This window comes from Accipiter gentilis, unplaced genomic scaffold (assembly GCF_929443795.1).
Source record: "Accipiter gentilis unplaced genomic scaffold, bAccGen1.1, whole genome shotgun sequence".
NCBI lineage: Eukaryota > Metazoa > Chordata > Aves > Accipitriformes > Accipitridae > Astur > Astur gentilis.
Genome location: NW_026060998.1, coordinates 1 through 16,192, shown reverse-complemented (window position 1 = coordinate 16,192; position 16,192 = coordinate 1). Strand labels below are relative to the sequence as shown.

Sequence of the window (16,192 nt, the reverse complement as noted above, 5' to 3'; positions counted from 1 at the left end):
CGTCGCTGGGAACCGACCGCGCCTCGCTGCGGGGCGGGGCGGCAAGATGGCCGCCTTGGGGCGCCAACATGGCGGACGCCGTCAGGGCGGCCATCTTGGGGCGTTGGCGGCCATCTTGGGGTACTTGGTGGCCATCTTGGGGTACTTGGTGGCCATCTTGGGGTACTTGGCGGCCATCTTGGGGTATCCGGTGGCCGTCTTGGGTCACCTACATGATGGACCCCATCAGAGCGGCCATCTTGGGTCATCAACATGGCCGACCACATCAGGGCGGCCATCTTGGAGTACTTGGCGGCCATCTTGGGGTGTTGGGCAGCCATCTTGGGGTATCTGGTGGCCACCTTGGAGTATTTGGTGGTCATCTTGGGGTGCTTGGCGGCCATCTTGGTGTACTTGGAGGCCATATTGGGTCACCAACATGGTGGACCCCATCAGGGCGGCCATCTTGGGGTATTTGGCGGCCATCTTGGGGTGTTGGGCAGCCATCTTGGGGTATCTGGTGGCCACCTTGGAGTATCTGGTGGCCATCTTGGGTCACCAACTTGGCCGACCCCATCAGGGCGGCCATCTTGGAGTATTTGGCGGCCATCTTGGGGTGTTGGCAGCCATCTTGCGGTATTTGGTGGCCATCTTGGAGTATTTGGCAGACATCTTGGGGTGCTTGGCGGCCATCTTGGGGTACTCGGAGGCCATGTTGGGTCACCAACATGGTGGACCCCATCAGGGCGGCCATCTTGGGGTATTTGGCGGCCATCTTGGGGTGTTGGGCAGCCATCTTGGGGTATCTGGTGGCCACCTTGGAGTATCTGGTGGCCATCTTGGGTCACCAACTTGGCCGACCCCATCAGGGCGGCCATCTTGGAGTATTTGGCGGCCATCTTGGGGTGTTGGCAGCCATCTTGCGGTATTTGGTGGCCATCTTGGAGTATTTGGCAGACATCTTGGGGTGCTTGGCGGCCATCTTGGGGTACTCGGAGGCCATGTTGGGTCACCAACATGGTGGACCCCATCAGGGCGGCCATCTTGGGGTATTTGGCGGCCATCTTGGGGTGTTGGGCAGCCATCTTGGGGTATCTGGTGGCCACCTTGGAGTATCTGGTGGCCATCTTGGGTCACCAACTTGGCCGACCCCATCAGGGCGGCCATCTTGGAGTATTTGGCGGCCATCTTGGGGTGTTGGCAGCCATCTTGCGGTATTTGGTGGCCATCTTGGAGTATTTGGCAGACATCTTGGGGTGCTTGGCGGCCATCTTGGGGTACTCGGAGGCCATGTTGGGTCACCAACATGGTGGACCCCATCAGGGCGGCCATCTTGGGGTATTTGGCGGCCATCTTGGGGTGTTGGGCAGCCATCTTGGGGTATCTGGTGGCCACCTTGGAGTATCTGGTGGCCATCTTGGGTCACCAACTTGGCCGACCCCATCAGGGCGGCCATCTTGGAGTATTTGGCGGCCATCTTGGGGTGTTGGCAGCCATCTTGCGGTATTTGGTGGCCATCTTGGAGTATTTGGCAGACATCTTGGGGTGCTTGGCGGCCATCTTGGGGTACTCGGAGGCCATGTTGGGTCACCAACATGGTGGACCCCATCAGGGCGGCCATCTTGGGGTATTTGGCGGCCATCTTGGGGTGTTGGGCGGCCATCTAGGGGTACTTGGTGGCCATCTTGGGTCACCTACATGGTGGACCCCATCCGGGCGGCCATCTTGGGGTGTTGGTGGCCATCTTGGGGTGTTGGGCGGCCATCTTGGGTCACCAATATGGCTGACCCCATCAGGGCGGCCATCTTGGGGTATTTGGCGGCCATCTTGGAGTATTTGGCGGCCATCTTGGAGTATCTGGTGGCCGTCTTGGGTCACCTACATGATGGACCCCATCAGAGCGGCCACCTTGGAGTATCTGGTGACCATCTTGGGTCACCAACTTGGCCGACCCCATCAGGGCGGCCATCTTGGGGTATTTGGCGGCCATCTTGGGGTATTGGCGGCCATCTTGGGGTATTGGGCAGCCATCTTGGGTCACCAACACGGCTGACCCCATCAGGGCGGCCATCTTGGGGTATTGGGCGGCCACCTTGTGGTGCCCACCCAGCGCCCACCGTGGGGCGGCCATCTTGGTCCCCACCTCCACGCCGGGCTGGGCTGGGCGGCCATCTTGTCCCTCGGGAAACGGGGCGGCGACGGGAGGCGGGGGGTCATGGGGGGGTTTTATTGGGGGTCCGGCGGTGGGTTCCCCTCCCCCCCCCACCTCGACCTCCTCCACCCCCTCCAGGCGTCCGGCTTCTCGCAGCAGCTTGTAGTAACGGGGCCGGTACCGGGACAGGAAAACGCTGAGTTTCCCGGGAATCCGGCGCTGGGGCTCCGCCCCTGGGGTCACGGGGTCAGCGGGGGTCACAGGGACGGCGAGGTCACCGCGGTGGGAGTGGGGGAGGGGGGGGTGGGGAGGAGAGAAGAAAGACAGCGGGGTCAGGGGTGGGTGGGATTCGGGGCGCCCCCGTTGCCCCCCCCAACCCTCCCGCAGAACCCCCATATTCCCACGCGTCCCCCCCCACACCCCCGTGACCCCCAAATCCCCCGTGACCCCCAAATCCCCATGACCCCCCAAATCCCCCGTGACCCCCCATCTCCCCCCACATCCCTGTGACCCCCCCCAAACCCCCACCTCCCCCCATGACCCCCACAACCCCCCACACCCCCGTGACCCCCAAATCTCCATCTCCCGCCACCCCCCATCCCTGTGACCCCCCAAATCCCCCGTGACCCCCCACATCCCCCATCTCCCCCCACATCCCTGTGACCCCCCCCAAACCCCCATCTCCCCCCATGACCCCCATCTCCCCCCACACCCCCCCCACACCCCCGTGACCCCCAAATCCCCATCTCCCGCTACCCCCCCCATCCCTGTGACCCCCCACATCCCCCATCTCCCCCCACATCCCTGTGACCCCCCATCCCTGTGACCCCCCAAATCCCCCGTGACCCCCCACATCCCCCATCTCCCCCCACATCCCTGTGACCCCCCCAAACCCCCATCTCCCCCCATGACCCCCATCTCCCCCCACACCCCCCCATCCCCATGACCCCCCAAATCCCCCGTGACCCCCAAATCCCCATGACCCCCCAAATCCCCCGTGACCCCCCTTCTCCCCCCACATCCCTGTGACCCCCCCCAAACCCCCATCTCCCCCCACGACCCCCCCCCACCCCCGTCACCCCCAAATCCCCGCGACCCCCCATCCCCCCCACACCCCTCCGCCCCCCAACCGCCACGACCCTCCCCCCGCCCCCTCGACCCCCGTGACCCCCCGTGACCCCCCCAAAAACTCACCCAGGGCCCTGCAGACCCCCTCCACTCTCCTCCTGGCCTCCGCCACCTCTCGGGGTCCCCCCAGCACCACCTCCTCCACCTCCCCCAGCCCGTACCCGAAATCGGCCTCATCCAGCTCCACCCGCAGCCCCCCGAGGCGGGCGCTGCGCCGGCGGGTGACGAAGGACGCCGTGGGGCGCAGCCCCAGGGGGCCCAAGGCCCTCCCCCACCCCCCGCCACGGCGTCGACACCCCAAAAATACGCCTCAGCTCCGCCAGGACCCCCGCGTCGCCCCACACCTCCCGGTACGCCGTGACGGCGCTGGGGGGCGCCGAGGGGGTACGGGGAGCTTTGGGGGGGCGACGGGGAGGATCGGGGCTGCTGGGGGGCAGGTGGAGGTCGCTATGGGGCAGATCGAGGTCGCTATGGGGCAGTTTGGGGCTGCTATGGGGCAGATTGAGGTCGTTATGGGGCAGATTGAGGTCGCTATGGGGCAGGTGGAGGCCACCATGGGGCAGATCGAGGTCGCTATGGGGCAGTTTGGGGCTGCTAGGGGGCAAATTGAGGTCGCTATGGGGCAGGTGGAGGCCACCATGGGGCAGATCGAGGTTGCTATGGGGCAGTTTGGGGCTGCTAGGGGGCAAATTGAGGTCGCTATGGGGCAGGTCAGGGCTGCTATGGGGTTTTGGGGTGCTATGGGGCAGACTGAGGTTGTTATGGGGCAGACTGAGATCGCTATGGGGCAGTTTGGGGCTGCTATGGGGCAAATTGAGGTTGTTATGGGGCAGATGGAGGTCGCTATGGGGCAGGTCAGGGCTGCTATGGGGTTTGGGGGTGCTATGGGGCAGATCGAGGTTGCTATGGGGCAGGTGGAGGTCACTATGGGGCAGTTTGGGGCTGCTATGGGGCAGATCGAGGTCGCTATGGGGCAGATCGGGGCTGCTATGGGTCAAATTGAGGTCGTTATGGGGCAGATTGAGATCGCTATGGGGCAGATGGAGGTCGCTATGGGGCAGGTCAGGGCTGCTATGGGGTTTGGGGGTGCTATGGGGCAGACTGAGGTCACTATGGGGCAGTTTGGGGCTGCTAGGGGGCAAATTGAGGTCGCTATGGGGCAGATGGAGGTCGCTGTGGGGCGGCTCAGCTCCGCTATGGGGTTTGGGGGTGCTATGGGGCGCTCTGGGGGGTCTCCTGGGGGTCTCCCATCTGCTATGGGGCAGCAGGGGGCGGCTCCCGGCCGTTTCGGGGGGTTCCCGGGCGGCTTCAGCATCTGGACGGTCAGTCTCGCTGGCGCCGTGGGGCAGCCGTGGGTCGCCGTGGGGCTGGTGCGGGGTGCCGTGGGGTGGGCGTGGGTCGCCGTGGGGTGGCCGTGGGTCATGCGGGTCGCCGTGGGGCTGGTGCGTGTCGCCGTGGGGCAGCTGTCGGTCGCCGTGGGGCTGGTGCGTGTCGCCGTGGGGCGGCCGTGGGTCGCCGTGGGGCAGCCGTGGGTCGCCGTGGGGCAGCTTGATCTGCCAGCCCTGGCCCTGGCGGTGCCGCAGCCAGACGTCGGCGCGGCCCAGGGGGGCCGCGGGGCCGTCGAAGTAGCAGTCGCGGAACGGGGCGCCGTGGGGCAGCCCCACGGCGCCCAGGGCCGCCAGCGCCGCCTCCGTCCCCGGCCCCACGGCGAATTTCACCTCCACCTCGATGGGGTCGGACGGGGGGGCTGGGGGGGGGGGGAGGGGAGGGGGTCAGAGTGGGGGAGGGGGGGGAAGGCATCTCCAGTGGGAGCCCCCTGCCCCATAGATCCCCCCAGTGCCCCATAGCACCCCGCAGAGCTCCCCAGTGCCCCATAGAGCCCCCCAATTCTCCCCAGTGCCCCCCATAGATCCTCCCAGTACCCTCCCAGTAACCCCCATAGATCCTCCCAGTGCCCTCCCAGTGCCCCCCAGTGCCCCATAGCACCCCATAGAGCCCTCCCAGTAACCCCCAGTGCCCCATAGAGCCCTCCCAGTGCCCCATAGATCCCCCCAGTGCCCTCCCAGTGCCCCATAGATCCTCCCAGTGCCCTCCCAGTAACCCCCAGTGCCCCATAGAGCCCTCCCAGTGCCCCATAGATCCCCCCAGTGCCCTCCCAGTAACCCCCAGTGCCCCATAGAGCCCTCCTAGTGCCCCATAGATCCCCCCAGTGCCCTCCCAGTGCCCCATAGATACCCCCAGTGCCCTCCCAGTAACCCCCAGTGCCCTCCCAGTAACCCCCAGTTCCTCCCAGTGCCCTCCCAGTGCCCTCCCAGTAACCCCCAGTGCCCCATAGATCCCCCCAGTGCCCCATAGATCCCCCCAGTGCCCTCCCAGTAACCCCCAGTTCCTCCCAGTGCCCTCCCAGTAACCCCCAGTGCCCCATAGATCCCCCCAGTGCCCTCCCAGTTTCCTCCCAGTGCCCCCCAACACCCCACAGACCCCCCCCCCCCCCCCGGCATCCCATAATCCCCCGCGGCACCTTCCTCCCCGGGGGGGGGCCGGTCTCCATGGCGACCCGGAGCCTTTTTTTTGGGGTTTTTTTTGGTTTTTCCCCCCCCCACTCGGGTCAGTGTGGGGGGGGTGGAGGGGCCGCAAGGGATTGTGGGAAGACCCGCCCCCCCCCCCCCCCCAAGGCATGATGGGATTGGGGGAGGGGAGGGAGGGCCGCAAAGGATTGTGGGAGGTGGAGTCCGGGCAGAGCTGGGCACTGGGAGCGACTGGGGATACTGGGGTGGGGGTGGGGCCTGCCGAGGGGGCGTGGCCTCTGGGGAGGGAGGGGCGTGTCCCAGGGTGGGGTGGGCGTGGCCTGCCATCGATCGTGGGGGGCCCGGTGGGGGAGGGGTTTTTTTTGGGGGGGGGGGGGGGAGGGGGATGGGCAGGGCGTGGTGGATGATGGGCCCCGCCCCCCCCAATAACCCAGCCCCGCCCTCACTGTTGGATGCAAATGAGATGCAAATGAGATGCAAATGAGCTCCACTTGTGTTCCCCTCCCCCCCCCAGCTTGTGTCTCCACGGTAACGACGCTGCTGCTTAACGAGCTAATTTGCATATGAGGGGCGCCCAGAATGCCTTGCGGCAGGGCATGACCCCACCCCCAACCTCTCTCCCCCCCCCCCCCCCCCCCCCACAGAGGTCTCTGCCCCTCCCCCCCCCCCCCCCATGGATGGCAGTGACCCCGCCTCCTGCCCCTCGCCGGCCAATCAGGGGCTGCCTCCCCCACCAAAGAGCCCCACCCCCACCAGGCCCCCACCAACCAGAGCTCCCCAAATACCTCAGCACCGCCCCCCCCCTCCCCTCCAAGATGGCCGCCGGCCGCCCCATTGCCAACGATATGTGGGCGGGACATGCAAATCTCCGGAGCACGGGATTGGCCGGTAGGGAGGGAGCCCAGGCCAGGCCGACCAATGGGGAAGGAGCAACGGGTGGAGCTAAAGAAGGGCCCAGCGTTGGGTTGGCCAATGGGAAGAGCGTCGGGCGTTGGGTTGGGGGCCAATGAAGACGACTTCCGGGCTGCGTCGGCCAATGGGAGCGGAGCTGGCGCGGCATTGGCCGATGGGGCGGAGCCTGACGCGGCGGCGGCCAACGGCAAAGAAGCCCAACGTGGAGTCGACCAATGGGAAGGAGCCCAGCGCCGCGGCGGCCAACGAAGAGCGACCCGACGGTGCGTTGGCCAACCAGGAGGGGCCCGACGCCGCAACGCCCGCCTCAGCCCCGCCCCCCGGGAGGCCACGCCCCCTCCGGTTTGGGGGACACCCCCCCCAGGAGCTGCCGGGCCGGGGGGGGGGGGGGCGGGGCTCGGCCTACTGCCCCGCCCCCGCTGAGACCCCCAAACCCCAAAATACCCCCCGGGACCCCAAAATTCCGCTTTTGGGCCCTAAAATACCTCCCCGCGTCCCCAAAATCCCACTTTTGGGCCCCAAAATATCTGCCCCGAACCCCCACCCTGCACCCCAAAATACCCCTGGGACCCCAAATTCCCGCTTTTGTTCCCCAAAATACCCCCCAGGACCCCAAAATCCTGCTTTTGTGCCCCAAAATACCTCCACGGGACCCCAAAATTCCACTTTTGGGCCCCAAAATAGCCCCCGGGACCCCAAAATTCCGCTTTTGGGCCCCAAAATACCCCCCGGGACCCCAAAATTCCGCTTTTGTGCCCCAAAATAGCCCCCAGGACCCCAAAATTCCACTTTTGGGCCCCAAAATACCTCCCCGCGTCCCCAAAATCCCGCTTTTGTGCCCCAAAATACCCCCCGGGACCCCAAAATCCCACTTTAGTGCCCCAAAATACCTCCCCGCGTCCCCAAAATTCCGCTTTTGTGCCCCAAAATAGCCCCCGGTACCCCAAAATCCCGCTTTTGTGCCCCAAAATACCTCCACGGGACCCCAAAATTCCACTTTTGGGCCCCAAAATACCGCCCGGGACCCCAAAATCCCGCTTTTGGGCCCCAAAATAGCCCCTGGGACCGCAAAATTCCGCTTTTATGCCCCAAAATACCTCCCCGCGTCCCCAAAATCCCACTTTTGGGCCCCAAAATACCCCCCGGGACCCCAAAATCCCGCTTTAGTGCCCCAAAATACCTCCACAGGACCCCAAAATTCCGCTTTTGTGCCCCAAAATAGCCCCCGGTACCCCAAAATCCCGCTTTTGGGCCCCAAAATACCTCCCCGCGTCCCCAAAATCCCACCTTTGGGCCCCAAAATATCCGCCCCGAACCCCCACCCTGCACCCCAAAATACCCCCGGGACCCCAAAATCCCGCTTTTGGGCCCCAAAATACCTCCCCGGGACCCCAAAATCCCGCTTCTCTGCCCCAAAATATCCCTCTCGGACCCCAAAACACTCCCGGGACCCCAAAATCCCACTTCTCTGCCCCAAAATAGCTCCCCGGGACCCCAAAACCCAACCCAGGACCCCAAAATCCCGCTTCTCTGCCCCAAAATATCCCTCCAGGACCCCAAAACCCTGATTCTGTGCCCCAAAATACCTCCCCGGGACCCCAAAATCCCACTTTTGGGCCCCCAAATACCTCCCTGGGACCCCAAAAATCTGCTTCTGTGCCCCAAAATACACCCCGGGACCCCAAAATCCCACCTCTGCACCCCAAAACACACCCCGGGACCCCAAAAACCTGATTCTGCGCCCCAAAACACGTCCCCGGGACCCCCAAACCCCACCCTGCACCCCAAAACACACCCCACGACACCAAAACACCCCAAAATCCCGCTTTTTTGCCCCAAAACGCCCCAGGCCCCCCAAATCCCTCCCTGCACCCCAAAACGCCCCTCGTTCCCCCAAACCTTCCCCTTCACCCCCAAACACCCCCCGCGGACCCCAAATCCCACTTTTCTACCCCAAAAACACCCCCCGCGGACCCCAAATCCCACTTTTCTACCCCAAAACCACCCCCTGGGGACCCCAAATCCCACTTTTCTACCCCAAAACCAGCCCCCGGGGACCCCAAATCCCACTTTTCTACCCCAAAACCAGCCCCCGGGGACCCCAAATCCCACTTTTCTACCCCAAAACCAGCCCCCGGGGACCCCAAATCCCACTTTTCTACCCCAAAACCAGCCCCCGGGGACCCCAAATCCCACTTTTCTACCCCAAAACCACCCCCCGGGGACCCCAAATCCCACTTTTCTACCCCAACCCCCCCCGGGACCCCCAAAATCCCTCTTTATTACCCCAAAATCCCCCGGGACCCCCCAAAAATCCTCCTCACGATTTATTTGCCGCCCCCAGGCCCCGCCCCCGCCCCCCAAATCGCCTCTTTTCACCCCAAACCCCCACCCTGAAGCCCCTCGGCCACGCCCAACCCCCCGGGAACCCCCCAAAATCCTTCAGGCCCCGCCCCAAATCCTTGGGGACCGTCACCGCCACGGGCAACGTCGACACCGCGGCCAACGTCGTCAACACCGCGCCCAACGTTGGGGCCAACGTCAACACCGCGCCCAACGTTGGGCCAACCCCACGGTCAACGTCAACACCGTGGCCAATGTTGGGTCACCACCATGGCCAACGTCATCCCCATGGCCAACGTTGGGTCATCCCCATGGCCAACGTCAACCCCATGGCCAACGTTGCGTCACCACCATGGCCAACGTCAACCCCATGGCCAACGTCAACCCCATGGCCAACGTCGGGGCCACCACCATGGCCAACGTCAACCCCACGGTCAACGTCAACCCCATGGCCAACGTTGGGTCACCACCATGGCCAACGTCAACCCCATGGCCAATGTCAACCCCATGGCCAACGTCGGGGCCACCACCATGGCCAACGTCAACCCCACGGTCAACGTCAACCCCATGGCCAACGTTAGGGCCACCACCATGGCCAACGTCAACACCGTGGCTAACGTCAACCCCATGGCCAACGTCAACCCTGTGGCCAACGTTGGGCCAACCCCACGGCCAACGTCAACACCGTGGCCAACGTTGGGTCACCACCATGGCCAACGTCAACACCGTGGCCAACGTTGGGCCAACCCCATGGCCAACATCATCCCCATGGCCAATGTTGGGCCACCACCATGGCCAATGTCAACACCGTGGCCAACGTCAACCCCATGGCCAACGTTGGGCCAACCCCACGGCCAACGTCAACACCGTGGCCAACGTTGGGTCACCACCACGGCCAACATCACCACCATGGCCAATGTCGACACCGTGGCCAACGTCAACCCCACGGCCAACGTTGCGGCCACCACCATGGCCAATGTCAACCCCATGGCCAACGTCAACCCTGCGGCCAACGTTGTCAACTCCACGGCCAACATCATCAACCCCACGACCAACATTGGGGCCACCACCATGGCCAACGTCATCCCCATGGCCAACGTCAACCCCACGGCCAACGTTGGGGCCACCACCATGGCCAATGTCAACACCGTGGCCAACGTCAACCCCATGGCCAACATTGAGCCAACCCCATGGCCAACGTCAACCCCGCGGCCAACGTCAACCCCGCGGCCAACGTTGGGCCAACCCCGTGGCCAACATCAACCCCACGGTCAACGTCAACCCCATGGCCAACGTTGGGGCCACCACCATGGCCAACGTCAACCCCACGGCCAACATCATCCCCATCACCAATGTTGGGGCCACCACCATGGCCAACATCAACCCTGTGGCCAACGTCATCAACCCCATGGCCAACGTCAACACCGTGGCCAACGTCAACCCCACGGCCAACGTTGTGGCCACCACCATGGCCAATGTCAACCCCATGGCCAACGTTGGGCCAACCCCATGGCCAACGTCATCAACCCTACGGCCAACGTCAACCCCACGACCAACGTTGGGGCCACCACCATGGCCAACGTCATCCCCATGGCCAACGTCAATCCCACGGCCAACGTCAATCCCCATCGCCAACGTTGGGGCCACCACCATGGCCAACGTCAACACTGTGGCTAATGTTGCGGCCACCACCATGGCCAACGTCAACCCCGCGGCCAACGTCATCAACCCCACGGCCAACGTCACCACCACGGCCAACGTCAACCCCGCGGTCAACGTTGGGGCCGCCACCATGGCCAATGTCATTCCCACGGCCAACGTCGCCACCACGTCCAACGTCCCCCCCCTCCATTCCCCCCCAAGATGGCCGACCACGCCATCATGGCCACGCCCACTGTAGGTGTGTCCTTCACCACCTTGGGCGTGGCCTCCTCCACCACGGCCACCGGTACCACGGCCACCGTCATGTTCTCCACCTCCACCGCCACGCCCACCGCCGCCATGTTCTCCACACCCGCCACCTCCGTTTCCTCATCCTCCATGATGTTCTCCACCGCCACACCCGCCGCCACGCCCACCGTTTCCACATCCATGTTCTCCACCGCCACACCCACCACCGCCACGCCCACCGTTTCCACATCCACCATGTTCTCCACCTCCACTCCCTCGTCCTCCATGTTCTCCGCTGCCACACCCACCGCTTCCACGTCCACCGCCATGTTCTCCACCTTAATTTCCACGTCCACCACACCCACCACGCCCATTTCCTCATCATCTTCTCCACCACCACGCCCACCACACCCACTTCCTCGTCCTCCATCTTGTCCACCACGGCCATTTCCTCATCCTCCATCTTCTCCACCGCCATGCCCACCACGCCCACTTCCTCGTCCTCCATCTTGTCCACCACGGCCATTTCCTTGTCCTCCATCTTCTCCACCGCCACGCCCATTTCCTCGTCCTCCATCTTCTCCACCACCACGCCCACCACGCCCACTTCCTCGTCCTCCATCTTGTCCACCACAGCCATTTCCTCGTCCTCCATCTTCTCCACCACCACGCCCACCACGCCCATTTCCTCGTTCTCCATCTTCTCCACCGCCACGCCCATTTCCTCGTCCTCCATCTTCTCCGCCACGCCCACCACACCCATTTCCTCATCCTCCATGATGTTCTCCACCGCCACGCCCGCCATTTCCACATCCACCGCCACGTTCTCCACCCCCACGGCCACCGTCCTCCCGCCGCCGTTCGTCCTCCAGCTTCCCGGCGACCGCCTTGGGCGCGGCCAACCGGGCGGCGGCGGTTCGGTTCCAGAACGCTCGGCAGAAGGTCCAACGCCGCGCCTCTTCCGCCGACCTTCGCCGGCATCTCAAGGTCTGCTACGGTGACCGCAAGGAGAAAAGGGAGGCAGCGAGGCGGCCGTGACCTCATTGGGCGTCCCGACGATGGGCGTGACCACGTTGGGTATCTCCAAGAACACCATGACCTCGTCGAGCGTCCCCAAAACGGGCGTGACCTCATCGGGCATCTCCAAGAGCACCATGACCTCGTTGAGCGTCCCAAAAAGCGGCGTGACCGTCCCAAAAACGGGTGTGACCTCGTTGGGCACCTCCCAGACCAACACGACCTCGTTGAGTGTCCCAACGATGGGCGTGGCCTCACCGAGCAGCTCCAAAACCAACATCACCTCGTTGAGTGTCCCAACGATGGGCGTGGCCTCGTTGAGTATCTCCAAAACCAACATCACCTTATTGAGCTTCCCAAAAATGGGCGTGACCGCACTGAGCATCTCCAAGACCAACACGACCTCATTGAGTGTCCCAACGATGGGCGTGACCTTGCCGAGCATCCCAAAAATGGGCGTGACCTCGTTGAGCATCTCCAAGACCAACACGACCTCGTTGAGTGTCCCAATGATGGGCGTGGCCTCGTTGAGTGTCCCAACGATGGGCGTGGCCTCGTTGAGTGTCTCCAAAACCAACATCACCTCGTTGAGCGTCCCAAAATCGGGCGTGGCCTCGTTGAGCGTCCCAAAATCGGGCGCGGCCTCGTTGAGCGTCCCGACGATGGACACACCTCCAGGACCCCACTGGGCGTCTCCAAGGCAGGACTGACCCCATTGGGCGGCCCCAACGCCGACACGGCCCCATTGGACGCCTCCGCGACCGACGCCATCTCGTTGACTGTCCCATCGAGGGACGTGACCCCGCCCCGCCCCCCCCCCCGCCCCCTGACCTCTGACCTCACTTCCCTCCCCCCACGTTATCGGGCAACACCCTCCCACCCTCCAAACTGTTTGTTAATCCTCGTTACTTCTAATTAACTCATCGGGGTGTTAATTGGCGGGCGGGGGGGTGTGGCCCAAAGCGGAGATAATACACGAGAGCGGATTTGTACAAAGGCGGTGCTGGTTGGGCGGGGCTCAATTAGTCCCTAACGAAGCGCCTCCGCCTCCGCTAATTAGCAACAATTACCCAGCACCTCGGGAAGTAATCGGGCGCTAACGAACGAGACCCGCAGACGGAGAGGGGCTCCTTTATTGGGGGGCTCAGCGCCGGCGACGGAAACCTGGGCGGGGCAGGGGGGCGGGGAGAAAAGAGAGGTGTGAGGGACCCGGGCGTCCGGGAGAAACCCCGCCCCCTCCGCCCCGCCCCGGGGGATGATGGGACGGCGGAGGACTCACCCCTCCTCTTCCTCCCCTTCCTCGCCGTCAGCTTCTTCTTCTTCTTCTTGGGGGGGCGGCGCCTCCTGAAAGCGGCGGGGAGGGAGGGGGCGAAAAAATTTGGGGGGGGGGGGGGGGGGGTCAGAGAGAGAACCCAGGCATCCGGCCACGCCCCCGCCCCTCGGGGGGCGTTCGGCTCACCTGATTGGTGGGTTCCAGGAGGGCGCCGATGTCGCCGAAATGGGTGATGGCGGCCAGGCCGCCCCCCGCCGCCGCCGCCTGCCGGCGCTTCGCCCGTTCCCGCTTGGTCTCGCTCAGCCGCACCAGCATGGCCTCCTCGTACTGCGTCCTGCGGGGCGGGGCAGGGCGGGGCGGGGGCGGGACCAAGGCGTTTAGCACCCTGCCCCTCCCCCAGGGCGGGAATCCGAGAGACCGAGTCCCCCTCCTGCCCTACGACCCCCCCCCAAATCCTCGCCCCGAATCCATCCCCCCCCCCCCCCCCCCCAAGTCCTGCTGACCTCAAGCGGGAGGCTCGGGGCGGGGGGAAGGCCCCGCCCGCCCCGCCCAACTCCTGGGGGGCTTCGCTCAGCTCCTCCCGCAGCTCCCGGATGACGGAGCTGCTCAGGGCGCGGCGTCGCGCCGCCTCCCGGGCCCGCTGCTCCCGCTCCTGCCCCACGGCGTCTGTGGGGCGGAGATGGAAAAATGGGGGTCAAAATGGGGCGGGGCAGGGCGGGGCGCGCGGCACCCCGGGTCTCGCGACTCACCGTATTGGACCGGCACCAGGCGGGGGGGGACGTATCTGCGCCCCCCGCCCAACCCCGGGGCCTTCGCTCCTCCCTGTCCCTCTTCTTCCTCCTCTTCCTCCTGTGGGGTAGAGGTGTCAATCGCGCCCCAGCCCCGCCCCTTTCGGAAGGCCCCGCCCCTTCAGGAGGGCCCCGCCCCTCCCCACCCCTCACCTGCGCCGCCATGTTGGCGGGGTCGGGGCGGAACCGCAAGGGATCGTTGTCACCTGAGGGGAGAAAGGAGGATGACGGACAGCTGCCAATCATCAGCGGGAGCGAAAGGGGCGGGGACGGGCGTGTCCCGGCACTCACCCCGCCCCCCCGTCATGGCCGCCTGCAGCAGTTTCTCCAGCTGGTACTTGAGGCGGTGCTCGATGGGGCGCAGCTTCTCCAGCACCTGCCGGGGGGCAGCAGGATGGGACCCCCACGTTCCGGACCCCCACATGTCCCCCAAAAAAGGGACCCCCGTGTTCGGGACCCCCATGTGTCCCCCCCAAAAAGGGACCCCCGCGTTCGGGACCCCCACGTGTCCCTCCCCAAAAAAGGGACCCCCACGTTCGGGACCCCCATGTGTCCCCCCAAAAAGGGACCCCCGCGTTCAGGACCCCCACGTGTCCCCCCAAAAAGGGACCCCCCGCGTTCAGGACCCCCACGTGTCCCCCCCAAAAAAGCAACCCCCCACATTCCGGACCCCCCACATGTCCCCCCCAAAAAGGGACCCCCGCGTTCGGGACCCCCCCATGTGTCCCCCCAAAACAGGACCTGGGTGTTCAGGCCCCACACCTGCCCCCCACCCCTCCCCAAAAAACCAGGTCTCCCCCTCCGAGTGGCAAGTAGCCCCTCCTCCCCCCGTGGCCCCGCCCCACGGCCCCGCCCCTCACCAGGCGGGTCTCCAGGAGGCGGGGGAGGGCGGGCAGCCCCCCCAGCCGCCCCCCCCCGGGCCTTGGTCCCCAGCAGCAGGGCCAGGTCCTGCAGGTACTGCAGCAGCGCCTGTGCCCGCACCTCCAGCAGCGACACTCCTGGGGGGGCAGGGGGGCCGTGGAGTCCCCAAGACCCCCCCAAGAACCCCCCAAGACCCCCGGGACCCCCATTTCCCCCCCAACGCCCCCCCCAACCCGTCCGCTCCCCCTTCTTTCCCTTCTCGGGACCCCCCATCTCTCCCCCAACCCCTCATTCCCCCCCCAAACCCCCACACCCCCACCCCAAATCCGCCCCCAAACCCCAACAGCCCCGCTCAGATCCCCCAGTCCCCCCCTTAGAACCCCCAAATCCGCCCCAGACCCCCCCATCTCCCTCTAAGTTCCCCCCAGCCCCTTTTCTCTCCCCCTACCCCCCCCCAACTCCTCCTTTCCCCCCCCCAGGACCCCCATAGCCCCTCCAAGCCCCTCTTCTCCCCCCCCAGGACCCCCATTTCCCCACAAATCTCCCCCCCCAACCCCTCTACTGCCCCCATAAGCCGCCCAAACTCCTCTTATCTTCCCCCAGCCCCCCCTTCTCCCCCCCAGGACCCCCCATATCTCCCCCCCAAACCCCTCATCTCCCCCCCCCCAAAACCCCCATACCCCCCCAAAGACCCCGACCCCCCCCCCCAGCCCCCTTCTCCCCTCACAAAGCCCCCAAGACCCCCATAATCCCCCTCCCAGGACCCCCAATTCCCCCCCAGACCCCCTCTTATCTCCCCCCCAGCCTCCCCCTCTCCCCCCAAGACCCCCATATCTCCCCCCCAACCCCCTCATCTCTCCCCTCAAAACCCCCCCCTATCCCTCCAAAGACCCCCACACCCGCCCCGAGCCCCCCCTCTCCCCCTCCAGAACCCCCAAATCCCCCTCCCAGGACCCCCAGTTCCCCACATCTCTTCCCCAAGCCCCCCCAACCCCTCTCATCTCCCCCCCCAGCCTCCTTTTCTTCCCGCCCAGGACCCCTCAACCCCTCGTATCTTCCCCCCCAGGATCCCCAAATCTGCCCCCCTCACCCCAACCCCGGTACCTTCTCGGTGCGGAGCCGCCCGCCGCGCACCCTCCCCAGCAGCCCCAGCCCGTGCTCGGTCACCGCCGCTACCTGAGGGAACCGGGGTGTCAGGAAAAGGGTTTTGGGGAGATTTTGGGGGGGTCCCGGGGGTCGGGGGGGGGGGCCCCACCTGCCCCCCTCAGGGCCTCCAGCAGCGCCACAGCCTCGGCCGCCGCCGCCATTTTGAGAGGAAACA

The 16,192-nt window shown here is 65.3% G+C and overlaps 4 protein-coding genes and 1 long non-coding RNA gene across 5 annotated transcripts; 2 read left to right on the top strand and 3 right to left on the bottom strand.

Moving 5' to 3' along the window:
• The first annotated feature begins 193 nt into the window (after positions 1-193).
• On the top strand, positions 194-1,646 carry LOC126037274 (uncharacterized). The gene has a single exon (XM_049797591.1). The coding sequence runs from the start codon at positions 213-215 to the stop codon at positions 1,644-1,646; it is 1,434 nt and encodes a 477-aa protein (XP_049653548.1). The 5' UTR covers positions 194-212.
• A 1,684-nt stretch (positions 1,647-3,330) lies between these two features.
• On the bottom strand, positions 3,331-6,114 carry LOC126037269 (uncharacterized). Its single transcript, XM_049797585.1, has 2 exons — positions 5,781-6,114; positions 3,331-5,006 (listed from the first exon to the last, which is right to left on the bottom strand). Exons 1-2 carry the CDS (start codon positions 6,112-6,114, stop codon positions 3,433-3,435), a joined length of 1,908 nt encoding a protein of 635 aa, XP_049653542.1. The 3' UTR covers positions 3,331-3,432.
• A 1,124-nt stretch (positions 6,115-7,238) lies between these two features.
• LOC126037273 (uncharacterized) lies at positions 7,239-8,392 on the bottom strand. The gene is made up of 3 exons (XR_007505583.1): positions 8,286-8,392; positions 7,880-8,078; positions 7,239-7,589 (listed from the first exon to the last, which is right to left on the bottom strand). It is a non-coding gene; the product is annotated as an uncharacterized LOC126037273 (long non-coding RNA).
• A 958-nt stretch (positions 8,393-9,350) lies between these two features.
• On the top strand, positions 9,351-11,806 carry LOC126037276 (uncharacterized). The gene is made up of 3 exons (XM_049797593.1): positions 9,351-9,504; positions 9,624-10,694; positions 10,794-11,806. The coding sequence occupies exons 1-3, from the start codon at positions 9,395-9,397 to the stop codon at positions 11,710-11,712; spliced, it is 2,100 nt and encodes a 699-aa protein (XP_049653550.1). The 5' UTR covers positions 9,351-9,394; the 3' UTR covers positions 11,713-11,806.
• Positions 11,807-12,775: 969 nt separating this feature from the next.
• Positions 12,776-16,186, bottom strand: NGDN (neuroguidin). The gene is given in 11 exon segments (XM_049797594.1): positions 12,776-13,113; positions 13,229-13,293; positions 13,409-13,556; positions 13,726-13,888; positions 13,972-14,071; positions 14,164-14,216; positions 14,302-14,386; positions 14,871-14,915; positions 14,917-15,009; positions 15,976-16,050; positions 16,131-16,186. Coding segments are annotated over 11 exon segments (987 nt in total). The 5' UTR covers positions 16,179-16,186; the 3' UTR covers positions 12,776-13,001.
• Between the last annotated feature and the right edge of the window lie 6 nt (positions 16,187-16,192).